Below are 27,002 nucleotides of genomic sequence, written 5' to 3' on the forward strand. Positions count from 1 at the left end.
CACCTACCGTTCCTACTTTGCAAAATTAGTAGTAGGTATACCTATCAGAAGAATATAGCACTTCAATTTAGGTTCGGTTATCTTCACGCCTTATCAAATGTCCTTTGAGACCTCCAGCGAAGGTGAGTGATATAAGTTAAAACTGACTAGACCTGATGCGATACCTAATTATTCGCTGCTACAATTTCTTGGGTATGACAGGCCTAGGCTACTTGAATTTGTAGATTAATCTGCTTGGTTATCTTCTGTTGGTTTTTTTTTTTTTTTAATTATTCCTTTTCGAGTTTTCACCTCATAATAGGTAGGTACCTAGAATATCAAATGAATAAAAGTAGCCTAATTGTAAAAAAAAAAAAAAAAAAACCTGGTTTACTTTTTGGAAAAACCTAAACTTTGTGGATTTCTTTTCCGAGATCTACCTAGGCCTAGACAGGAAATACTGGCAAATCTGCAGACTAGCTATTACCGCCCTCCTCTAGTTTAATAATTACTATAGTTTATGTGCAAAATGAACGCCATGTTTACCTAGTACCTACCAGCAACGGCGACATATTGGCCTCCTCTAATGAAACGCGTCCACCTTCCCGAAAAAGTTCTTGAATTTACCTTACCTAAACATAAGGTGGTAAATGTTCTGGTCAGCAGTAATTACCAGGTTACATGACAAATGGTCACCATGGCTAGTACCAGCCCCTTAGGTGATAGGGTAAACAATCGCGGATGATCCATCGTCATCGCGCTGGCCAGGCCTTATTCACTCAATATTTAATTGGTGAAACAAGAATACAATTACAACTTTAAGCATACTAGGTATTCAAAAGATTGAAGTTTCTTCAACATAATGTGATATATGAAAGCTCAGTACGAACTAAAAGAAGCATGTGAGCTCTTCGTAAAATAGTATTTTTATGCATGACACTTACCTGGCAGGTATATATATAGCTGTATTTTTTCTGAAGTCCGACAGAATTTAAAAAACTTCCGACACACGCAGTGGTCGGCCAGGTGGTTAGTACCCATCCCGCCGCTGGGAGGCGGGTATCAGGAACCATTCCCATTTTCTATTCATAAATTTTCTGTCGCCGGTACTGAAAACACCTGTTTTCAGTACCTCCGGCTTAGGATTTTGGAAACTTCATTTGCCGCTAAGTATCCTAATTGTCTTTTAATTTATTTACTTGGATTTGTGGCTAGGCATACGCTATCTTAAATTGATTTGAATTTGATTCATTTTTGCATAAGAGTATCTGAATCTAGTTAGGCTAGTTTCAGAGGGTGTTGTCTGCAAAGATAGGTGTGGCTACCGAAAAGTTCTTCGGTAGTTCCGCACTTGGGGGGCGCAATTAATCAGTAAACATGTCTATTTCCGTAAGGAAAAAGTATGATTCGTATGTACGCAATTAATCATAAACGTGTCTAATTCCGTAAGGAAAAAGTTTGTTAGTATGTACGCTATTAATCAATTACAAAGTCAGGGTAGTGATACTGCTAACCTTCCGGTAGACTTTATTTGCCTAACGCTGTAGTATGGCCTACGGGTTATGACTATGTCTGCGAGAGGGTGATCGCTCTCCTTCATTGTTGTGAAGAGTTCTACTTCGTGTTTTTGTTACGCCTAACCCTGTAATGTTGCCTTCGGGCCCTAAAACAGTGTCTGTAGAGGTTATTGCCCTTTCTCTTATACTATTTCGATTCGTAACTTAGAATCGAAAGTGTTTGCTTTAGAGAGCAATAGTGAGTGGCTAAGTGCAGTGACAGTGCCCCTTGTGTAGTGGAGGGTGCGTCAGATCGGCCTTGTAACGCCTCTAGGTCTAGACCTCTGTCGAACTCCCAGAACCAAGGGAGAGGGCATGTCGAAAGCCGAAGGAGGGTTACAGGGAACCCCACCGATCTGGCGTGCCTTCGGCAGTTTCTGATGAAAATACCCCAGACTGCCAAAGTGCGTGCACATGCACGAATCCTGAAGGATTGCTTCTCGTCCTCCGAGGCGTCCTCCCCGCACAAGGGTTGGAGCTCTCGAAGGACTCGCGCCCTCTAAGAAGCTTTATAGAAGAGGACGCTTCACGTCCCTTCTCCCTCGTTAGTGTTTTTCAGTGAGAAGTAAGAAGGCGAAAGTTGCCTGATCACGTGTACTTCTTTCCACCAAGAAATAGGAAAAAGAAGGCAGTTTCTCTCGCTTGTTTTGACGCCTGTCAGAGCGTGACGCTTTTCTGCACGCTTATTTGGACGATCGGCTTGAACAGGACGCTCGATGGACGCACTCACCAGTGGACGCCGAGCGTCCTCGCCAGTGGCCGCCGAGCGCGCAGCACCAGGACGCCGAGCGTCCTCGCCAGTGAGGACGCCGAGCGTCCTCGTCAGTGGACGCCGAGCGCGCACCAGGACGCCGAGCGTCCTCAAGCCAGTGGACGCCGAGCGCACACCAGAACGTTTCTGTTGAACTCTTCAAGCTCTTGTTTAAGATTTGAGCCTCAAGAAAGTGAACAGAACTTCGTCTTCGAACCCAGCAAGACCTCGGTTTCGTGAATTCAAGAGGTCTCTGTCAATATTATATTGCTTTTCGCAAAGGTGGATGGAGTTAAGGAAAGCTCAAGGAAGATCTCGTTTTCTCTACCTCAGTCAAGACTTTGATAAGACAGTTAGGGTTATGCAAAGGCTCGACGTCCTGAACGTCAGGATTTTCGGCAACGTTCAGTAGGATTCTTGCAAAGGCACTCATCAAAAGGACGCTCTTCAGGAAAGCGCAAGACAAGACTTCCTTTGCCATACTGCCAATAAATTTAAAGCTTTTTAGACCATCTGAAAGGGTTTTTTCAGATGATAGATTTTGTTAGTTTCTAGTCGAGACTTCCATGCCGATTGAGCATCGTCGTTCTACCTACCGTAAGCCCAGTCTTTTAACAGGATTCTTGTCCCTTCCTTGTTTGAGACGGGAATCGAAAAATAAAGGCTCGACTTCCTGGATTAGTGTTTCAATTCGTGACTTTCCCCTTGACAATATACTATCTTTTGTCAAGTAGTGGGTCTCCCCTCATTGACAAAATATACATCGTTTTGTCAAGTAAGTGGGTCCTCCCCTCATGACAAAATATCTCTCTGTACCGTTAATGGGTTAGTTCTCATTGACAAACTCTCATTAACTTGATATTGCGTAAGCGAATAAGGACAAGGTTCGGAAGAGCTCTCCTTCCTCATTCGCAGACTCGTACAAGAAATAGACTTGTAGACTACGTCAATGAACGCTTATGTCCAGTATCTTAAGAAGCTTGAGATGTCTGCTTCGATTCTCTAAGTTGTTCCGACACGGCATACAAACCTTCGGTCCTTTTACAATAGGAAGGTACTAGCGGCAGCTGGATAGGTCGTAAGCTTTCGAACAAGGGGTTCGGTAGTTAACTGCTTGTCCGACAGGCGCGCGCGCGCGACTGGGAGGTAAACAAACCACTTTTGCTTTCGGCCTGCTGGCGTGTGGACGTGTATCATCGCTCTCTGCCCGCTTCATCGTCGTTTTGCTTTCGCATGATTGTGTTTTTCTTTTTCTATGTATCTAGTGAAACTGAATTGTAAGTACAATCATTTCATTGAATTCAATTGTGAATTAAAGGATCTTGGCTTCACAACGCCCTCCGATTACCCGAGTTGCCGGGACTGAAGGGCGTAATTGCGGGAATTCATTTTCCCAGAATGATCCTCGTATTGTGTATGCTCGGTGCCGAGGGCGGGAGCGCTCGCTCCGAGCGTATATTGGGTTGGAAAATGTGTAGATGAAAATCGTAAGTAAGTGCTCTTTTCATTTATATTTTTTTGACCTGTATGCCGTTGCCGAACGAATGCGCTCGGCACGGAAACTTATTCAGTAGTTGAAATGAAAGTGGAATCGCAAGTACAGTATTCTTTTTCATTTTCATATATTATTTTTTATTGTAGCAATACTCATTTTGGATCAGTTTCCGAGCTTACCCGGAGATTGATCCTTCCCCCTTTTTATTTTGAATGAAGTGAAATCGCAAGTGCAGTTCTTTTTCATTTTCATTTTTTTTATTGAGATTGCATTGTTGACTGGGATCAATGTTCCGCTATTCACGGGAATTGATCCTTCCCCTTTTTATTTGTATGAAGTGAAATCGCAAGCGCAGTAGTCTTTTCATTTTCATATATTTGTTGATTGCATCAATTCATTATGGATCAAGGTTTTCCAGAAACCTTGATCCATAGGTAAGGAATGAAACCTTTCACCCTTGCGCTCGTACCGAGGGCGCAAATGCGCTCGATCCGAGCCCTTATTCATTGTGAAGTGAATCGTTTTGCAAGATGCATTTTCATTTTGTTCCTTATTATTGATTGCATCAATATTATTTGGTTCAAGTTCCGCTCAGTCAGGGAATTGATCCTTATGCCTTGTATTCGTGCCGATGGCACGATTGCTCTAGGGCTCTTATTTTGTTGTTGCGTACATGGGTACTGTGCGGGGGTGGGGAACGAGACCCCCCCCCGCTCAGTTCCCACAGATGGCTCTTCCCCGGGGGGGCCCTTGGGGGGGGGGAGGTTATCGGCGTTCTTCTCCTCGCCCGATCCGTCGAGCGCGGGGGAGGGCGCTCGGTGCCCGATGTACAATTGTATTAGGGGTCTTCCACTCGTTCGGTGAGGGATCAAACCCCCGCACGAGGGGATTTCCCCACAATTAATCGCTACTACTATTATTTCCGCAGGTGCTACTGCCACGAGCGTGGACCTTGGTGAGGTATGGGCGTCCTTCCAATTGCAGAGCGTGCTGGTGTCCAGGGCTGCGGTTCTATGTCTGGGCCTACTGCGGTCACCCATGGAGTGGTGACCACGCAACCAGGTGACGACGTCCCTCCTCACCTGGTGTACTCGCCTCACGTGGTATCAGTCTTGCCTACAGCCGCTGTGAAGTGCCGTTCGCCGTACCGAGAGGGGGGCGTGCCGCCGCCGCTCGTGGTTGCCGCGCTGCAGCGACCACACTTCCGCTGCCCTAGAACTCGCCCCTGGACCTGCCGCCGGTACCCAGGATGTGCTGGCTGCTGCTCCACTTCCTGTGTTTCCGGTGCTGCCTGCCGTACCTGCCGATTCTGGGATGCAGTTGCTGCGCTGGCTGTCCCTGCCGTTGCTGCGCTGGCTGTTCCTGCCGTTGCTGCCTGGCTGTCCCTACCGATGATGTGCTGGCCGTGCCTGCTGTTCCTGAGATGCCATACCTGCTGATGTCGTCCCTGTTCGTGGTGGTACTACCCAGCCCAAACTTTGTCGGTCTGTACAGGTGCGTCCGGGCCCTGTGGCTTCGGCTACAGCAGCCCCGGCTCCGCCCTGGATAGCAGATCTTACGTCTGTCCTGAGGAAGCTGCGAAGAAGAGGAGGAAGGTGTCGTGGTCGTCGTCTTCATCTTCTTCATCGTCGTCGGCCGCCGCCTCTTCCCCTTGCGACTTCTAAGGCTTTACAGCCGAGGAAGAAGAAGGTCGCCTCTCCCTCCTAAGAAGCTTCCTCGGGAGCTTCTTCGGGACCCGTCTCACCTCGGTGGGACGGGAGGGTTCCTTCCGCTGGTCCTCCTGCTCCTTCGTGAGCGCGGGGCCCGTCTCTTCTTCCGCAAGGAAGAAGACTACGGGGACCAGAGGGGTACCGGCTAACACCGGTACTTCCTCGCCTGGTGTCAGTGGTGCTGCCACTGCATCAGGTCCGTCTCGGCCTCTCGTTCGCGGGAGGTACCGAGTGTACGGTCGCCTACCAGCGACCGTGCAGCCAGGAACCAGACCTCTGAGTCCGCTCAGCGTCAAGTTCACGGCACGGGGCGGAAGACTGGTGACAGCCGCTCACGCGACTCTCACCAGACCAGCTCTCGCTCTCGCGGCGAACAGCTGGCTACCCGGGGGGGGGACGTGACGGTCCACGACCGGCCACGGGCTGAGGCTGGGAAGAGGTCCTCCCGTTCGCCGGTGCCAGCCACGGCTGGAACCAGCGACGTGACGTGCCGTGAGGACAAGCACCGGTCTCACTGTGACAGTGGAGCCTGCAGGTCGCCTGACCGTCGCTCTCACAGAGAGCGATCGGTACGGCAACCAGCACCAGCTCTTCTGACACTCGAGATCGGGGCCGCTGTGCTCAGTCCAGCCGTTCTCCACAGCGAGACTTCGACCAGGCCTGCAGCTCGATCGCCACCAGCGGGTTGACGATCGCCTGCAGCCCTCCAAGCCTGCTGGTTCTGCAGCGAGCGAGGAGAACGTCAGGTCTGCCTCTCCCGTACCTTCAAACCTCCTCGGGTTACACCGGGAGGAGCGAGGTATTGAGAGTGATCGTGAGGGGTCGCCCCTCATGATCCCACCACGACGCCCTACGTGCCAGGCACGGTTCTTGGACCGGCCAGGACGTATGCGCAAGTGGATGGGGAAGACCGAGAGGGCTGTCGCTGTTCCCCCTTCTTAGGAGGAAGGTTCCCGGAATATGCTCTTGTTCGAAGGGCTTAACGGTCCCACTCTGCAAGATGCTGTGACTTCCGAGATCCAGAGGAACTTTGCCGAGGTTACGGCGCTGATTCGTCAGCACAATGACCTCGGGGAAGGATCGCCGCTCCCACCAGCAGAGCCACGTCTCGGCTCGAGTCGTTTTGGGGCCCGGGAGGGAACCCAAATGTCGACGGTGGGTCTGTCGCGATCGGAGCTTGCCGACTGTGTTGAGCCGGGTGTCTCTCGTCTCCGGACAAGAAGCTCTCTCAGTTCTGACGGTCGAACAAGCTACTTCACCTCCTCTACTGCGACAGAGGCGTTTCTACGTGTCTTCGGACACCGTATTTAAATACCCCTTCGGGTCTCCTGAGGTTTCGACCTCGACGAGGACTGGAATGAGTCGGAGCGGTATCGGCTCTCTCCTGTCAGGTGTCGATCAGCCCCACACAGACGACGTTCACAGTGGCGGCAGACCCTTACCTACAGTGAGAGTTCGTAACCCTCCTCGGGAAAACGTTTTCTCCTGACGATACGTTTTCCCAGACTCTGAGAGGCCATCGCCGCAAGGCGATGGCTGCTCCTACTCTTCTCCAACTGCTAGTTCCACTGGGAAGGCGAGCGAGTATCCATTTCCTCCCCCATTCCCTCTCTCCTTACGGCAACGAGGTCCAACAGCAGGCGTACGTTTCCAGGGGCATCGAAGGACGTAGCATTGGGGACAGGAGATCAAGACCATGCTGAGCAAGAGAGCTGTAGAAATCGGCACGGATCAGTCCACCGGGCTTTTACAGCCGACTCTTCCTGGTGGAAAAGTGTACGAGAGGCTGCGCCCGTGATAGATCTCTCTCCCCTGAACCGGTTGGTTCGCCAGACCCGGTTCACGATGGAGACGGCACGCGCAGTGCTCGGCTCTATCAGGGAGAACGATTACATGCTTTCAGTGGACTTGAAGGATGCGTATTTACAAATACCCATTCATCAGTCCTCCAGAAAGTACCTCCGCTTCATCCTCGACGGGACGGTGTACCAGCTCAGGCCACGTTGCTTCGGTCTCTCAACCGCCCCACAGGTGTTCACGCGAGTGTTCACCCTGGTGTCTGCTTGGGCCCATTCGCACGGGATACGTCTGATGGGGTATCTCGACGATTGGTTAGTCCTGGCGAGCTACCGCTCGCAGTTGCTACAGGACAGGGATCGACTGCTCGAGTTCTGTCGCGATCTGGGGATCGTTCTGACTTCGAAAGTCTGATCTCGAGCACAAGCAGAGGATGAAGTACCTGGGTATGCTGATCGACACGGTAGCAGAGCGAGTCTTCCCCGCAGACTCGCGGATCAGCAGACTCAGGGAGGCAGCCAACCAGTTCCTGTCTCGGCAGGAACAGGTAGCTCAGCGATGGCAAGTCGATCGATCGGACCTGTCGTCACTCGGGAGCCAGTCCCTAACGGGCGTCTTCACCTGCGGTCTCTTCAGGAGACTGAAGGAGAGTTGGTCACAGGCGACGGATCCCCCAAGCTTTCCATTGTCACGGACACAGGAGGTGAGGCAGGACCTAGCCGGGTGACTGGACGACAGGAAACCCTTAGAGGAGTGCCTCTGCGCACTCTCCCCCCGGGACATGCAGCTGCTCTCAGACGCATCGACCGAGGGATGGGGCGCACACCTGGAAGAGTTGCGGACTTCAGGAGTGTGGTACGAGAACGACAAGCACCTTCACATCAATGTACTGAAACTCAAGGCAGCGTTCCTCGCTCTCCAAGAGTTTCCAGGACCGCTTGATGGGACACTCAGTGTGTTTGATGTACTCAACACCACGGTGGTGGCTTACGTCAACAAACAGGGGGGCCTAGTGTCCTCTCCCGTTGTATCAGTTGACTCGGCAGGTGCACGAGTGGGCCGAGGCGCACTCAATAAAGCTGTCGGCACGCTACATTCCAGGGAAGGAATGTAGTAGCAGACACGCTCAGCCGTCGGGATCAGGTGATAGGGACCGAATGGTCTCTACACCAGGACGTGGCGGAAAGGCTCTTCGACCTGTGGCGGCGACCAGATCGAGGATCTGTTTTCGTCCATCCGGCACAACAGGAAGCTCCAGGTGTTCTTCTCGGCCGTGCCGGATCCATGGGCAGCTGCAGAGGACGCTCTTCAACAACCGTGGGACAACCTCTTCGCCTATGCCTTTCCCCCGTTCAGCCTGATTCGCAAGGTGATCAGTCGAGCACTGGTCATCCCGAATCTCAGGATGATCCTGATGGCTCCCAAATGGCCACAGGCCATTTGGTATCCGGACCTGCTGGCTCTTCTCGCAAGAGAACCGAGAGAAATTCCCCATTGGCACTTACCTTCTCGCCCGAACCACACTTCGAGCGGTACCACCGAGCAGTCCAGTCCCTACGTCTTCACGGCTGGCTGTTATCCACCATCTCTTGCGAACGAGAAGCTTTTTTCGTAGCGCAGCAACAGAGATGGCTGGAAACGTCCGTCAGTCCTCTGCAGCTGTGTACCGGGGAGTCGGCCGTCTTCTGTGGTTGGTGTCGTAGACGGGCCTATCTCCTCTCAGAGCCACTCTTCAGCAGGTAGCGGTTTTCCTCGTTTTTCTTCGCCGAGAAGCTCCTCTAAGTTCCCACAGTCAAAGGATACAGAGGGCCGCCTTGACGCTCGTCCTGAAACTGACGGGATTGGACATCTCGAACTCGTTCGAGATCTCCTTGCTTAAGAGCAGCCTCCAAAGGTCTTGCCAAACCCAGGGAACTCACAAGACCCTCTTCTTGCTGGACCTGGCATCGGCGAAGAGAGTACGGGAACTTCATGCAGATTATGATGTGGATGAGATGCTGCTTTGTCCTGGAGTACGCTAACGGACGGCGCTATCTGAAGAGAACTCGACACCTCGGGCCTGAGTGTCGACGCCTCTTCGTTAGCGACGGGGTCACCAAGAAAGAAGTATCAAGAACACTCTTTCGTCCTGGCTGCGTGAGGTCTTCAGGAGGGCGTATGAGGCTGATGGTAGTGACGACATCCGTACGTCCCGTCCGAGAGCTCACGAAGTCAGAAGTATTTGGCCCCTCGTTGGCGTTTCGTAAGAACTTCTCCGTGGCACAGTATGGAAGGTAGGGGTCTAGTACAACCAGACCACCGGCACCTTCCTTATACCTCTTGGATATTGCTCATAGGTCCTTGGATCGGTTTTCCTTAGGACCCGTGGTGGCTGCTCAACATGTCGTCTAGCTAACCCAGACCCTAGCAGGCTGAACAGCATCGAGTCCTGGTGTGACTGTATGAATAGATAGTGAATGAGAAAGTGACTGGCTTCTCTTTCTATCTTTTTCTACCCCTCTACCTGTAGGTAGAGGGATACGGTCATCACCCTGCTGGATAATGGACAGATGCCGGTGAGCTATATGACAGAGCCCCATCCTATCCCTTTCACTAGGGATAGGAGCAGAATATCCACCACTTCCTTCTACAGGGGGGGGAAGTGGATGCCTACAAGAGTCAAAACCATGACTTTATCTTTGCTCCTGTACAGGAACAAGTTCTTACATTGCTGGTACGAAGAGATACGCTTGCCTCTCTCTTAGTACTCGGTCCAGAGGTCTGACCATTGATCCTGCGGTGCACACCCCGATCAATCGGACAGAGGCTTGGATCCCTCCCTCGCTCTTACGACCAGGGAGGCTTCCAAGGTTGGGCGAACACCAGTCCTGTTCACAAAAGACTCAGATTCCACCCACCAAGAAGTGAGTCTTCCTATTGTAAAAGGACCGAAGGTTTGTATGCCGTGTCGGAACAAATGACAATTTGTCCAAAATTGCATTTTTCCTAACTATACAAACCTGAGGTCCTTTTACACATAGCCCCACCTCATGCCACCCCCCCTCACTCTGCAGTTTTTGCTTGGACCCAAAAGCAAAAGTGATTTGTTTACCTCCCAGTCGCGCGCTACGGCGCGCCTGTCGGACAAGCAGTTAACTACCGAACCCCTTGTTCGAAAGCTTACGACCTATCCAGCTGCCGCTAGTACCTTCCTATTGTAAAAGGACCTCAGGTTTGTATAGTTAGGAAAAATGCAATTTTGGACAAATTGTCATTTTTGTTCATGAAACTTGCCTGTCAGATATGTATGTAGCTGTATTTCCGAATTCAGCTATATATATGTCTGCCAGGTAAGTATGAACAAACTTTATTGTGATATAATAAAATTTTTTGCCTGCGTTATTTTACTACTGGTTGGTTCAAGTCTACACTGCTTGCTGTAGTTTACCTCTTCGGATGGCAACCGAGAGGTCTATTGTCTACTAGTTTAAGGACATTTAATCGTCACTCCCTGCAGCCTTCCAGGAGTGTCCGATTTATCTTTTACCGTTGTATGGTAGTGTTCTGACGACACAAACGCATCTATATATTTAGCGTTTTCTGTTTCGCTTAAATATACCAGCTTGAGAGTCTCTTTTTTGTTCAAAAAATAACGGACCTATTTCTTCGTAGAATAGGGTAGCTGGCAACCCAGACATAAAGTTAAGAGACGACGTTCGTAAGCTGCTGGCTGCTGCTGTGTCTGACTGTCCAAGTTCCAACCGAGCCACCAGTAACAGATCGTGCGCTGTCATGCGCTGTAGGTTACGTCTCTCTCTCCTGCGGGATTGACTGACTAACCGTATCTCTGTGCTGGCGTTACGTCTCTCCTGCGGATTGACTGACTAACTGTATCTCTGTCCTACAATCACGGACTTTAGCCTAAGATTGAGGGGATTTCTTACGTGAATGAATAAACGTTGCATTAGTTTTGCCTACTATGTTCAACGAGTTATCTCTTAATCCTTTCGTGCTCGTTACCGCACGGTATAGAACTACGAGTCTACCGCAACATTGCACTTTTATATGCTCTCCTGCTTAGGCAAAGCGCAGCCTTATAGGGAAGTAAGCATACTCGGGGAGGGAATGGATGAGCTTGCTGGGGACCATTTCCTTCCTGAAGAAGTTTGTTTGTTTCCCCGAATAGACTGCAATTCAGACCACAGTTTTTTCCTACCGGGAAACTGAAATATTATTCAAGATCTAGGAATTATTCTGAACATCTCTCAGTGCGTCATGATAGAAAGAAGGTGCCGGACATCTGGATAGTGTTTCAGATGTCCTGGATCTTAATCTGAAAGAAGTAAATGCATTCGGTAGTCCCTCCAGTCCTCGAAACGAGTTTTTGGAACCAGTGGTCCACATCAACTCTGATATTCCACAGCTCTCTCATATCTTAAGAAGTATCTTCTCTCGGTCCCTGCTCGAGTTTACGAGAAAGAGCCTATTATAACAACAGGCGTAGAATGTAACGATCATCTAGAGGTTCGTTACAGGATTGCAAAAGTCCGTACGAATCGTCTCGATCGACGGCAGCAACGATAGATTACTAACATGCTAGGTATTTTAATTTAAGTGGTGTTTCTTTTTATGGTTGTCTGAGAGGTTATTTCCTCTTTCAGTATGTGAAGTGTAAATGTGTTTACGTTAGCTTTGTGTGTGGTTCAGGTGGTCTAACTTATCCTAGCATGAATGCCCCTGGTAAGAGAGGGCTAGGGTTTTCCTGTCAACAAATTGGTCCCGTCCAGTTGTCAGACCCTTGTTATTAGCTTTCTCAACAACAGGTCACATCCTAGTTTGAGAGCTACTAAGGTTTAGCAGGCTAAGAGGCAGGACCTACGAAGTCAGCTACCTTAGCAGGTAAGGAACTTAATAAATAATTTTAAAAATTAGTTAATTTTTGAATTATGACGATGTTGCTGTCTGTGACCCACCTCCAAATGTGTCAATCAGCTATATATATACCTGCCAGGTAAGTGTCATGCATAAAAATGATATTGTTATGATACAATAAAGTTTTATGCATACTTACCTGGCAGGTATATATAATTAAATTTCCCACCCTCCTCCCCAGGAGACAGGGTTCAGAGAAAATCTGAGGAAAACGGATAGTTCCAAGTACCGCCAGCGCCACGGGAACGTGGGGGAGATCACCTGAACTACCATGGTCTAGCGGTTGCCTAGAGTTTTGAAAATTCTGCCAGTGGCGACAGCACAGAGAATGTTGTTTGACAGATTTGCATCTGTCAAACAACAAAGACCAGTTCACGATCATTGAGGTCTGTGGAATCTCGATTCTAGCTCACCATCTACTTTTTGCCTCGCCTGTTTTTCTCGGAGTCGACACTCGTGCGAGATCAGGCGACATATAGTGCCCTGAGTTTCTTATTGACGAAGTCGATTGCGGACGACGTTGGGTTGCGTTGATACACCCCAAGGTTTGCTTAGATTGAATCGCCCCCCAGGCAGTCCAGACACTCATCCTTCAGCTAAGAATAGTGCCTTTTGGTCTTCAGGGTACAGCCTTGCTGTCCTTGATTCGTCTGACTGGTCAACTGGTCGTTCACCTGACTTTAGTACAGACTGTGCATTTTCCGGATCGAAGCTTTCAATATGGAACTTAGACGTAGTCTGAAGTTCGTGATGTCAAAGCATTCGAACCTCTCCTGCCTGTTAACTTCTTGTATGTGATCAGGAAGGCCTTCTTCTAACCACCCTAGATACGACAAAGAGGGTTAGTGAGATTTTAAGCCATCGTCAACAAGTTTTGGCTTTAGAGAACACAAGGAGGTGTGCTCTCTAAGCCTTTCGTTATGGCCTAAGAATGGAAACCCTTTTTGTCCTTGGGCCAGGATCTTGGAAGCAAGGATTGGCACAAGTTAGTGGGCAGGAGCCGAGAGAGAGTCCTGTGCCCTGTCCAGGTCTCTCAAGTTTTATCTACTTAAAATCAAGAAAGTCGAAGTCAGTCGGGCAATCTGCATGTTCCGAAAAAGACCAGACTTGCCCATATCGAAGTACACCCTGGTTTTAGGGTTAAGGAGTTCTTTCAAAAAATGCTCCTTCATTGTGTTTGCACAAAGATTTGAAAGCTTTTTATCTGAATGCTCACGAGGTGAGGGCGCGGCCTCGAAGCATTTCAACAGAGCATGGCACTCAGCAACATCCTGAGTACCATGTTTTTAGCGAAGCAACTCTGGGTTCACTTCACATCCCTGCGAGATGTGAAGATGGCATATGAGATCTGCTGCTCGCTAGGCCATACGTGTCTGCAGACACAATCTTGGGGGCAAGAAGTACTACTCATCCTATCCTGTAGAAAATGGTTAGGAAAGAGCTCTTAATTTAGTTGTGGAGTCGCTGACAACGGCGACTTCTTAACTCTGAAGCCTTAGTTTAACACACATTAACTTTGGCTAGGGTTTGGTCAGGTGGTGATATATATATTATATATATATATTTATTTTACTTCTTAGCCCTCATGGTATGTCAATATGGTCTAGTCACATTGTGGTCACGCCCCCGTTGACAGATCATCTGGAGTGCACCAGCTTCATAGGTCTCTACCTCGCTGGCAACTCTAGTAAAGCAGAAGCAGACTTGGGTGACAGTAATCACGAGTCGCTATGCTAACAGGTGGAACCAAGATGTAAATCATCTGCATGCATTTGTGTCCCAAAATCCTTCTATTCTGTCCCTTCCCACCTCCAACGTGGGGTTCAACTATATATATATATCTGACAGGTAAGTTCATGAGCAAAATGATATTGTTTATGATACAATAAAGTTTGTTCATACTTAACTGGCAGATATATATATTCAAGTACCCACCCACCTCCCCTCAGGGGACAGTGGAAATAAAAATTATGATAGAAAATGGGAATGGTTCCTGATAACCCGCCTCCCAGCGGCGGGAATGGTACTAACCACCTGGCCGACCACTGCGTGTGTCGGAATTTTTTGTTTTTTTAAATTCTGTCGGACTTCAGAAAATACAGCTATATATATACCTGCCAGGTAAGTATGCATAAAACTTTATTGTATCATAACAATATCATGTTTTCAAGGCAGTTTTTGAAATCCAATATGGCGGCAATCGTGTGGTTGGCTGGTCTATCCACAGACAATCCACCATCTTTCCAGCCTTCCCAGCACTCATTTGAACAATGTTAGCGTTCTATAGCTACTAGGCTATTATGTTACGTTTATTGATCTTACTCAAGATTGCAGTTGTAATCAGCACAATAAAACAAAATTTTGTTGCCTGTATTAGTGAAAGTATGAAACTTGTTATTCCCGGGGTCATGGTTTGAACTGAATCAATTTTTACCTTGTAATCGGTGGTTTGTTCCGACACGGCATACAAACCTTCGGTCCTTTTACAATAGGAAGGTACTAGCGGCAGCTGGATAGGTCGTAAGCTTTCGAACAAGGGGTTCGGTAGTTAACTGCTTGTCCGACAGGCGCGCGCGCGCGACTGGTAGGTAAACAAATAACTTTTGCTTTCGCCTGCTGGCGTGTGGACGTGTATCATCGCTCTCTGCCCGCTTCATCGTCGTTGCTTTCGCTGGTTGTGTTTTTTTCTTTTTCTATTTATCTAGTGAAACTGAATTGTAAGTACAATCATTTCATATTTATTTCCATTGAATTCAATTGTGAATTAAAGGATCTTGGTTTCTCCACGCCCTCCGATTACCCGAGTGCCGGGACTGAAGGGCGTAAGTGCGGGAATTCATTTTCCCAGGAATGATCCTCGTATTGTGTATGCTCGGTGCCGAGGGCGGGAGCGCTCGCTCCGAGCGTATAATTGGTTGGAAATGTGTAGATGAAAATCGTAAGTAAGTCCCTTTTCATTTATATTTTTTTGACCTGTATGCTCGTTGCCGAGCGAATGCGCTCGGCACGGAAACTTATTCTGTATGGAAGTGGAATCGCAAGTACAGTATTCTTTTTCATTTTCATATATTTATTTTGATTGTAGCAATACTCATTTTGGATCAGTTTCCGCTCTTACCCGGAAATTGATCCTTTCCCCTTTTTTTTTGAATGAAGTGAAATCGCAAGTGCAGTTCTTTTTCATTTTCATTTTTTATTGAGATTGCATTGTTTACTGGGATCAATGTTTCCGCTATTTTCCCGGGAATTGATCCTTCCCCTTTTTATTTGTATGAAGTGAAATCGCAAGCGCAGTATTTTTCATTTTCATTTTTTTTTGATTGCATCAATTCATTATGGATCAAGGTTTCCATAAACCTTGATCCATAAAGGTAAGGAATGGATCCTTTTACCCTTGCACTCGGTACCGAGGGCGCAAATGCGCTCGATCCGAGCCCTTATTCATTGTAAAGTGAATCGTAATGCAAGATGCATTTTCATTTTATTCCTTATTATTGATTGCATCAATATTTATTTGGTTCAAGTTCCGCTCAGTCAGGGAATTGATCCTTATGCCCTTGCCCAGCATTCGGCCGATGGCACGATTGCTCTCGGGTTTTTATATTGTTGTTGGGTACATGGGTGCTGTGCGGGGGTGGGGAACGAGAACCCCCCCCCCCCCGCTCAGCTCCCACAGATGGCCCTTCCCCTTGGGGGGGGGAGGTTATCGGCGTTCTTCTCCTCGCCCGATCCGTCGAGCGCGGGGGAGGGCGCTCGGTTCCCCGATGTACAATTGTATTCGGGTCTTCCACTCGTTCGGAGAGGGCTCACCCCCCCGCGCGAGGGGACTTCCCCCCCACTAATCGCTACTACTGTTATTTCCGCAGGTGCTACTGCCACGAGGGTGGACCTTGGTGAGGTATGGGCGTCCTTCCATTTGCAGGGCGTGCTAGTGTCCAGGGGCTGCGGTTCTATGTCTGGGCTACTGCGGTCACCCATGGAGTGGTGACCACGCAACCAGGTGACGACGTCCCTCCTCACCTGTGTACTCGCCTCACGTGGTAACAGTCTTGCCTACAGCCGCTGTGAAGTGCCGTTCGCCGTACCGAGATGGGGGGCGTGCCGCCGCCGCTCGTGGTTGCCGCGCTGCAGCGACCACACTTCCGCTGCCCTAGAGCTCGCCCCTGGACCTGCCGCCGTACCAGGATGTTGCTGGCTGCTGCTCCACTTCCTGTGTTTCCGGTGCTGCCTGCCGTACCTGCCGATTCTGGGCTGACTGTCCATGCAGTTGCTGCGCTGGCTGTCCCTACCGTTGCTGCGCTGGCTGTCCCTGCCGTTGCTGCGCTGGCTGTCCCTGCCGTTGCTGCGCTGGCTGTCCCTACCGATGCTGTGCTGGCTGTGCCTGCTGTTTCCTGAGATGCCCATACCTGCTGATGTCGTCCCTGTTCGTGGTGGTACTACCCCAGACTTTGGTCGGTCTGTACAGGTGCGTCCGGGCCCTGTGGCTTCGGCTACAGCAGCCCCCCGGCTCCGCCCTGGATAGCAGATCTTACGTCTGTCCTGAGGAAGCTGACGAAGAAGAGGAGGAAGGTGTCCCCGTCGTCGTCGTCTTCATCTTCTTCATCGTCGTCGGCTGCCGCCTCTTCCCCTTCGACTTCTAAGGCTTCACAGCTTAGGAGAAGAAGGTTGCCTCCTCCCTCCTAAGAAGTCTCCCTCGGAGCTTCTCGGGACCCGTCTCACCTCGGTGGGACGGGAGGGTTCCTTCCGCTGGTCCTCCTGCTCCTTCTGGGAGCGCGGGGACCCGTCTCTTCTTCCGCAAGGAAGAAGACTACGGGGACCAGAGGGTACCGGCTAACACCGGTACCGGTACTTTCCTCGCCTGGTGTCAGTGGTTCTCGCCACTGCATCAGGGTCCGTCTCGGCCTCTCGTTCGCGGGAGGTACCGAGTGTACGGTCGCCTACCAGCGACCGTGCAGCCAGGAACCAGACCTCTGAGTCCGCTCAGCGTCAGGTTCACGGCACGGGGCGAAGACTGGTGACAGCCGCTCACGTGACTCTCACCAGACCAGCTCTCACTCTCGCGGCGAACAGCTGGCTACCCGGGGTACGTACGGTCCACGACCGCCACGGGCTGAGGCTGGGAAGAGGTCCTCCCGTTCGCCGGTGCCAGCCACGGCTGGAACCAGCGACGTGACGTGCCGTGAGGACAAGCACCGGTCTCACTGTGACGTGGAGCCTGCAGGTCGCCTGACCGTCGCTCTCACAGAGAGCGATCGGGTATGGCAACCAGCACCAGCTCTTCTGACACTCGAGATCGGGGCCGCTGTGCTCAGTCCAGCCGTTCTCCACAGCGAGACGGTTCGACCAGGCCTGCAGCTCGATCGCCACCGCGGGTTTGACGATCGCCTGCAGCCCTCCAAGCCTGCTGGTTCTGCCAGCGAGCGAGGAGGGAGCGTCAGGTCTGCCTCTCCCGTACCTTCAACCTCCTCGTGTTACACCGGGAGGAGCGAGGTATTGAGGAGTGATCGTGAGGGGTGCGCCCCTCATGATCCCACCACGACGCCCTAACGTGCCAGCACGGTTCTTGGACCGGCCAGGACGTATGCGCAAGTGGATGGGGAAGACCGAGAGGGCTGTCGCTGTTCCCCCTTCTTAGGAGGAAGGTTCTCGGAATATGCTCTTGTTCGAAGGGCTTAACGGTCCCACTCTGCAAGATGCTGTGAATTCCGAGATCTAGAGGAACTTTGCCGAGGTTATGGCGCTGATTCGTCAGCACAACGACCTCGTGGGGAAGGATCGCCACTTCCCACCAGCAGAAGCCACGTCTCGGCTCGAGTCGTTTTGGGGCCCGAGAAGGAACCCAAATCGACGGTGGGTCTGCCGCGATCGGAGCTTGCCGACTGTGTTGAACCAGGTATTCTCTCGTCTCCGGACAAGAAGGCTCTCTCAGTTTCTGGCCGTCGAACAAGCTACTTCACTTCCTCTACTGCGACAGAGGCGTTTCTACGTGTCTTCGGACACCGTAGTTTGAATACCCCTTCGGTCCTCCTGAGGTTTCGACCCTCGACGAGGACTGGAATGAGTCGGAGGACGGTATCGGCTCTCTCCTGTCAGGTGTCGATCAGCCCCACCCAGACGACGTTCACAGTGGCGGCAGACCCTTACCTACAGTATGAGTTCGTAACCCTCCTCGGGGGAAAACGTTTTCTCCTGACGATACGTTTTCCCAGGCTCTGAGAGGCCATCGCCGTAAGGCGATGGCTGCTCCTTTTCTTCTCCAAGCTACGGGAATCGAGAGGACCACCAGCCGATATCGTTTGACGAATTCGGTGGGGGTTTCGTTTTTCAGAGTGCTTAGAATTCTACGGAATTTCTAGCGCACTCAGAGTGTTCGAGTTTTTTACGATCTCCAAACACTTAGGCGAGACCACGGTCCAAAGTGAGCGAGAAATCCCCGATAATTGTTACACGATAATCGGGAACCTCGCTTATGCTCGAATTCCTGTAATTTCTAGCATTTGGAAGAAGACTGCTGCTGGAAGAAGAGTATCTCACAGTAGGCGTTTAACCTGGAATAGAGAAGAACGGACGGGAACTTCCAGTTTGGCTTGAACTTTCGTCTTCGGTATTCTGTTCACCATTGAAGCTTTCCTTTGGGAAAGACTTCTCCTTCACTCTCTTGACTAGAGAACGAAGGTGGTCGATCTCCAATCCTTATTCTCATTCCTCGATAGGGGAAAAGAATTTAGGATGGAGGTCGTGGTACAGAACCTACAAATATCTACGTATATTACCCCTCGCGACATGATTCTTTTACAGTTGAATTGTCCGGGGGTAGGCGCATACCGTAGTTAAGCTCTACGTTTGTGACCGAGACGAATTGTATCTTAATTGAACGTGCAACTCGGGGTTGCCTGCAACCTCCCAGCAGTTATCAGTTTCGATTTTAGATACTTGGTATTGTCATGACAACACCAAATCAGCTTTGTATTTACCGAAATCCGTTTCGGTGTTAATATAATTGCTCGAGCGTATTCTTTATGCTCGATGGTTCTAGCCGAACGCATTCCTTCGTGAATAATGGATTACCTGGCAACTCAGGATGACGAGTCACCGAGAGCTACTGCGTATTGAACTGCCATGATAGCGGCTCAGTATCAGCTAGGTCTCGGAGATGCACGGTCGGTTACGTCTCTCTCTCCCCTGGTTTTGATTGACTACCGAACCGTATCTCTGCCCAACAATCATGGACTTAGGTCTCTGATTAACGGGGATTCTCGCAATAATGAAGGACCATCTACTGCTGTGACGCTCGATTTCATCGCCTTCGACATTGCGAGAATTTTCAACAGAGATATCTCTTGGACTCTTTCATCTTTCTGTTTACCGCACTGGTAACAAGAAGTCTGTACTAGTCACCGCTTCATCGCCACCGCGATAATGCGAATGATTTTTGCAGACATCTGAGTTTCTCTTCAAAATATACTCGTATTCGTAGGTGTGTCAATTATTCATTGCTCGCCCGAATTAACAGATATGTCCAGAAGACATTGCCTACTCTCCGACCTGACAGCTCTACTTCCAAATGTTCAGCCCATGAGAAGCAGTTCTTCAGGCAGTATTCCTGTCTTCATTACTGAAAAGCGCTCCCGCTTTTATTGCAACTACGATCCTCACCGGACAGCAATGAATAGCGGTTAGCGTTCTCAGGTCTTTGTAGCACAGGTTCAGAATCTTGAGAATCCTTCTCTCGGTTCAGCTGTGAAGAAGTAGGTTGCATTTTCTGTACACCTTCGTCTTCAACGACACATAGTGTTGTTTCTCCTTAGCCGAGAATCAACTATACTATGAGTTATCTTGCCATCAATGACCTCGGTCTCTAGAAGGCAAGTGACTTTCGCCTGTTGGGCACATGCCTTAAGAGAGTCATCACCTTGCCTTCTGGCATCGGTGACGAACAATTTATTTGTTTAGTCTCTTGGCATAACCCTTTTAAGGCGAAGGTCACGTGACTTGCTCGGGTGCTTGGACAACTTGCCTCCTACCGAACGCAGTCAGTCGGCAGCTGTCAGAGCTCCCAAGTCTGTTACTGAACTTCGCTGTGGACTTAGTTCGGTTGTTCCATAACAATCTTTTCTTTCGTCCTAACGGCTTGTCACAGTACCCATACCATCGACACCCAACATTGAGTGTCGGTGTCCTATCCACTACCGAGAACAACAACTTCGCTGCAGACGGATAGACCAGTATGGGTACAGGACATCACCGAAGTTGAGAAGAGGGATAGGTCATACGGACCATTCCCTTCTTTCCTCTGAGGTAATTGCATGACTTTTACTGCGAAGTCAAGCATCCAGGGGATGGGGATTCGTGACGCTCGATTTCGTACCGAATTCGTAGCGAAGACTCTGAACCCTTTCGGTTCCTGACGATCGGTTAGAGTCCTTCACAATCCCCTCCCTAATGGACTTCACCGCCTTCGATGCGAAGGAGATGCTGCTTTGTCCTGTGAAAGCGCGACCCGCGCTTTCTGAAGAAACTCGACCATCCCAGGCTGAGTGTTGAGACTCTTCGTCAGCACCAAGATGACCTAGAAGTACACTCCCTCGAGTTACACAAGAACTTCTCCGTGGCGCAGGTACTGAAGGCAGGGGTGCTGGTACAACCAGACCACCGGCACCTCCTTCTACCTTTTGGATATTCGCCCACAGGTCCTTGGATCGTTTTTTTTTTCCTTAGGACCCTTGTGGCTGCTCAACACGTTGTCTAGCTAACCCAGACCCTAGCAGCTGAACAGCATCGAGTCCTGGTGTGACTGTAAGAATAGATAAGTGAATGAGAGAGTGACTGGCTTCTCTTCCTATCTTTTTTCTCCCCCTCCTACCTGTGGGTAGAGGGATACGGTCATCACCTTGCTGGATAAGGACGAGATGCCGGTGAGCTACTCGACAGAGCCCCATCCTATCCCTTTCACTAGGGATGGGAGCGAATATCCACCACTTCCTCCTACAAGGGGGGGAAGTGGATGCCAACAGAGACAAACCATAACTTTATGTTGCCTCTTGCAAATAGGAACTTGTTCTTGTTTGTCTGGTACGAAGAGATACGCTTGCCTCTCTCTTAGTACTTGGTCCCAGAGGTCTGACCATTGATCCTGCGGTGCAGCCACCCCGATCAATCGGACAGAGGCTTGGATCCCTCCCTCGCCTCTTACGACCAGGGAGGCATTCCAAGGTTGGGCGAACACCAGTCCTGTTCACAAAAGACCTCAGATTCCTACCCACCAAGAGTGAGTCTTCCTATTTGTAAAAGGACCGAAGGTTTGTATGCCGTGTCGGAACAAATGACAATTTGTCCAAAATTGCATTTTAGTTCATGAAACATTACCTGTCAGTATATATATAGCTGTATTTTCCGAAGTAACCGACAGAAATTAAAAAACTTCACGAACACACCGTAGTGGGAGTCAGGTGGTTAGTACCCATTCCCAGCCGCTGGGAGGCGGGTATCAGGAATCATTCCCATTTTCTATTCATAATGTTCTGTCCGGTGTTGTAAACACAGTTTTCAGCACCTCCGTCTTGAATTTAGGAAACTTGGCTACTATAAGTACCCCTTTTTGATTTTTTGGTATCTTGACTTTTGGTTCGGTGGCTAGGCACACGTTAATTGTGGATTTGATTGATTTTGGCTTGATTTCTCTTTAAATAAGATGTTTCTGGTTCTAGTTCGGCTAGCGCCAGGTTTTGTACCAGGAGTGATTGTCGAGGTAGGCTACTGAAAGCATCAGTAGACCCTCATACTTTGTGTAAGAGTTTGCCAGAGAGCATGATTGCATGTATGAAAGTCGCTGCAAGGAATGTGAGTGGTCTTTCTGATTCTGGATGGAGAGCGTATGAGTCCTATCTGCGTAAGCTTGAACGGGATAAGGTTAAGGAGGTCTTCCTCCAGGAGCGTTTCAGGTAAAACGGCAGGAAGTTCATGTTTCTTTCTCCTACTAACCCTCCTTTAATCACTACTCCTAACCCTGTAGTGTTGCCTTCGGGCCCTGAAGCAGTGGTCTGTAGAGGTAATACCCTTTACACTTATCTTAGAGTCGATTCGTAATTTAGAATCTAAAGTGCTCGCCTTAGAAGGCAAAAGTGAAGGTGCAAAGTGCAGTGAACAGTGCTCCTTCGTTGGTGGAGGGTGTGTCCAGATCGGCCCCCATTTCGCCTCTAGCCTAGACCGCTGCCGGACTCCCAGGTTTCAGGGAGAGGGCATGTCGAAAGCCGCAGGAGGGTTACGGGAACGCCCACCGATCTGACGTGCCTTCGGCAGTATCTGTGGACGCACACAACTGCCAAAGAGCGTGGCGCGTGCACGTCTCCTGAAAGAGTGTTTCTCTTCTTCAGAGGCTTCCTCCCGCACAAGGGGGGTGGAGCTCGCATTCTATTTCACGCCCGCTGAAAAGGAGCGTTGGTGATCGTGACGCTTCACGTCCAGTTTTGGCTCTCGAGAGGCGACCCCCTTCTTCGCCTGAGAGTGTGTTCGCTGCTTTCCGCCACAGAAGAAGCGTAAGGAGTCATCGGATGATGACTTTGTGGAGCCGCCCCAGTCGCTCTCGAGCGCGTGCTACGGCAGTTTCTGGGAGAAGGAAGAAGGAGTCCCCTCCCTGCCCCTCGCCTTCTCACAGGATCAGCCCGTCACCTGACAAGATCCTCTCCTACTGAGAAGATCCTGCGCTCTTTGCAGCAACAGCTTGCTGATGCTCTTGCTAAGAAAGGGACGCAACCACGTCCCAGGAGAAAGGATGACCGTCTTCCTGTGAAGAGATCTAGAAGGTCTCCCTCCCCTCTCCTCGCTCGTCTATCTCTCCACTTTCCCTCGCCTGCTAGAGTTCGTGCGACTCCCCAGCGGCTCTCTGGAGGACGTGAAGAGGATTTTGCTCGCTCGGCGTATGAAGCGGTTTTACCCGCTCGTAAGCTTGCGGTGCGAGAGCTTGATACTTGCGTGAACGCTTCGGTGCAAGTTCACGTTCCTGACGCTCGGTCGGAAGCCAAGCGAACGCCAGTTGCATCTAAGAGTGCTCCAGCGGAAGCAGAGCGCGCACGAGATGTTAAGCGTCGCCTTAGTTAATGTCATTCGCACGCCAGTGGACGCCAAGCGTGCGCCAGCGGACGCCAGCAGCGCGCGAGTGGACGCCAATCCCGCGCTAGTGGCAGCCAGGCGTGCGCCAGTGGACGCCAGGTATGCGCCAGGTGTGGACGCCATGGTGTGCGCCAGTGGACGCCAGGTGTGCGCCAGTGGACGCCAGGTGTGCGCCAGCGGACACTCGGGTGGACAAGATGTGGAGTTTCGTCGCCCCCCACCTGTTTTTGTGGATGAGTCTTTACAAGTTGCTCCGGGTCTTAGAGATTCGACCGGAGCTCCTATTATTGAGTCAGCTTTACCTTCCACTTCTCAGCAACGCGCCTCGTGGAAACTTAGACCAGATTAGTCTTGGTCCAGCCTATTTGCCTCCAACTTCACCTGTGTCGGAAGCAGAGGTTAGTGACGCTTCGGTTGAAGTGGATGACGAGAAACCTTTGGCGGCAGTCTCTTCCGATTACCAGGTTTTGACTCGCCTTCTTCAATCAGAGTTTGGAGAGACGTTTCACCCGGAGGCTCCTCGCTCTCCTCCTTCACAACTTTCCTCGTCCAAGATCAACAAGGTCTCGGCATTCGTCAGGATGAAGAAGTCCCTTTCAACTAAGAGGGCTCTTCGTAAGGTCCATGACTGGATGGAGAAAAGGAAGTCTCAGGGAAAGACTTCTTTTGCCCTGCCACCGTCGAGACTTAGTGGGAAGGCTGGCATTTGGTACGAGACGGGAGAAGACGTAGGTATTAGACTTCCCTCGTCAGCCCAAGGAGACTTCGCCAGCATTGTGGATGCCTCGAGGAGGTCTCACCTGTCCTCTTCGAAAGTTTCATGGTCAACTACGGAAATGGACTACCACCTTAAAGGCCTCTTCGGACGTTAGAGGTCTTCAACTTTCTAGATTGGTGTTTGGGAGTTCTGGATGCCAAGTCTAGGAGTTCCGACTCGATTAGTCTGGGGGAGCTGTCCAGCGTAATGTCGTGCATGGACAAGGCCGTCAGAGATGTTCGGAGGAGCTTACAGCTCACTTTTGCACAGGGCTCTTGAAGAAGAGATCCCTGTTTTGCAATTTTACAGCGAAATCTGTTTCTCCATCACAGAAAGCAGACTTGCTCTTCGCTCCTTTTTCGGATCATCTCTTCCCCCAGGCTATGGTAAAAGACATTGCGACCAGTCTACAGGAGAAGGCCACGCAAGATCTCCTCGCACAATCTTCAAGGAGACCTGCGGTTCCTTCGTCCTCGGGAGTTTTCGATTATCAAGAAATCAAAGCCTTTCGAGGTAGTTCTTCCTCGAGACCAGACCCCTCGAGGAAGAGGCACTTCCAGAGGCAGAGCCACGGCGCTGGCCAAGAACAAAAAGTGAAGCAGAAGTCCTTCAGTCACCGGTTGGAGCCAGGCTTCAGCTTTTTGCGCAAGCCTGGGAAGAGAGAGGTGCGGACAAATGGTCCGTGGACATCTTAAAGAAGGGTTACCGGATCCCGTTCCTGAAACCACCCCCGCTGTCTACGACACCCAGGGACATGTCTCCTTCCTATCGGGGAGAAACAACAAGTGCTTTACGATCTGTTAGATCAGATGATCGTGAAACACGCCGTAGAACAGGTCTCCGACTTGAATTCCCCCGGATTTTACAACAGACTGTTCCTGGTGCCAAAGCAGTCGGGGAATGGCGACCGGTACTCGATGTCAGCAACCTGAACCTCTTTGTCATCAAGCAGAGGTTCAAGATGTGAGACACCTCAGTCAGTGATGGGAGCTTTGAGACCGGGGGATTGGATGGCTTCACTAGATCTCCAGGACGCGTATTTCCACGTCCCCATCCACCCCCAGTCCAGGAAATACCTGCGGTTTGTCCTGAAAGGAAAAGTGTTCCAATTCAGGGCTCTCTGCTTTGGACTCAGCACTGCTCCCATGGTATTCACCCTACTGATGAAGAACATTGCGAGGTGGCTTCATCTTTCCAATGTCAGGATCTCTCTCTACCTGGACGACTGGCTCGTACGAGCCTCCTCGAAAGACCGGTGTCTGGAGGACCTTCACACGACGTTGACGTTAACGAAGTCCCTGGGGCTTCTGGTGAACCTCGAAAAGTCACATCTGACCCCTTCTCAGTCTTTAGTCTATCTGGGGATTCAGATGGACTCAGTGGCTTTTCGGGCTTTTCCGTCCCAGGGGCGACAACTATTGCCTAAGCAAAGTGTCAACCTTTCTGGGGAAGGATTCATGCTCGGTGAGGGAATGGATGAGTCTGCTGGGGACCATTTCCTCACTGGAGAAGTTTGTTTTCCTAGGAAGGTTTGCACCTCAGACCTCTTCAATTCTTCCTTGCCGACAATTGGAAGCACCAAAACACTTTGGATTCGATTCTGGTGTTATCAGAAGAGGTAAAGGGACACCTAAGATGGTGGACCGACCCTTGAAGCTCGCAGAGGGTCGTTTCCCTCAAGCTTCAGAACCCCGACCTAGTGTTGTTTTCCGACGCGTCTTCCACGGGGTGGGGAGCAACACTGGGGGGGGAGGAAGTGTCAGGCACCTGGAGAGGGGAACAGGTGTCCTGGCACATAAACCTCAAAGAGCTGGCAGCAGTTCATCTGGCGCTCCAGTTCTTTCAGAACGAAGTCTCCGGCAATGTGGTGCAGATCAACTCGGACAACACCACAGCCCTGGCATACCTCAAGAAACAGGGAGGAACCCACTCTCGATCCCTGTTCTTCCTTGCAAAGGAGATCCTGTTATGGGCGAAGGCACACGACGTCTCTATCCTGACGAGATTCATATCAGGGGTAGAAACGTCCGTGCAGATCTGCTCAGTCGACAAGGTCAACTTCTGCCGACGGAGTGGACCCTTCATCAGGAAGTATGCCAGAGGTTGTGGAAGTTATGGGGATGTCCTCTCGTAGACATCTTCGCAACTTCCAGGACAACGAGACTCCCGCTGTACTGCTCACCAGTTCTAGACCCAGGAGCAGTAGCAGTAGACGCCCTTCTTTTGGGACTGGACGGGGCTAGACGTATATGCCGTTTCCCCCGTTCAAGGTCCTAGGGGAAGTGATAAGAAAATTCGCGGCATCAGAGGGAACGAGGGATGACTCTCATCGCCCCCTTCTGGCCAGCGACAGACTGGTTCACAGAGGTCATGTCCTTTCTTGTAGACTTTCCGAGGACTCTGCCTCCAAGGATAGATCTACTCAAAACAGCCCCACTTCGAGAGGTATCACAAAAACCTCCCCGCTCTGAGTCTGACTGCGTTCAGACTATCCAGAAGTTGGCCAGAGCGAGGGGTTTTTTCAAGACCAATGGCGAGAGCAATCGCAACGGCAAGAAGACCTTCTTCTATTGCCGTTATACCAATCCAAGTGGGCTGTTTTCCGGAGCTGGTGCAGGAAGAAAGACATTTCCTCCACCTCTACCTCTGTGAGCCAGATCGCAGACTTCCTTCTCTACTTGAGAAATGAAGTTCGCTTAGCGGTGCCTACGATAAAAGGCTACAGAAGTGTGCTTTCTGTAGTCTTTAGGCATAGAGGACTGGACTTAGCCAACAACAGAGACCTTCATGATCTTCTTAAGTCCTTTCGAGACTTCGAAGGTACCCCAACCAAGAGGTCCCTTCTTGGAACTTAGACATTGTTCTAAAGTTTTTGACGTCCAGTATTTTTGAACCGCTCAACTTAGCTTCGCTTAGAAACCTGACAAGGAAGACACTT

At 50.4% G+C, this 27,002-nt stretch overlaps 1 protein-coding gene across 1 annotated transcript in view; it reads left to right on the forward strand.

Annotated features, from left to right (window-relative positions):
* Window positions 1–6: 6 nt before the first annotated feature.
* Window positions 7–27,002, forward strand: part of LOC135208654 (uncharacterized) — a gene marked incomplete in the record, with an annotated part of 113,041 nt that continues 86,045 nt past the window's right edge. Inside the window, 1 exon segment of the mRNA XM_064241052.1 lies at window positions 7–122. Within this exon segment, the coding sequence (XP_064097122.1) occupies window positions 98–122 (25 nt within the window).

The sequence above is a fragment of the Macrobrachium nipponense genome, chromosome 35 (assembly GCF_015104395.2).
Source record: "Macrobrachium nipponense isolate FS-2020 chromosome 35, ASM1510439v2, whole genome shotgun sequence".
Taxonomy (NCBI): Eukaryota; Metazoa; Arthropoda; class Malacostraca; order Decapoda; family Palaemonidae; genus Macrobrachium; species Macrobrachium nipponense.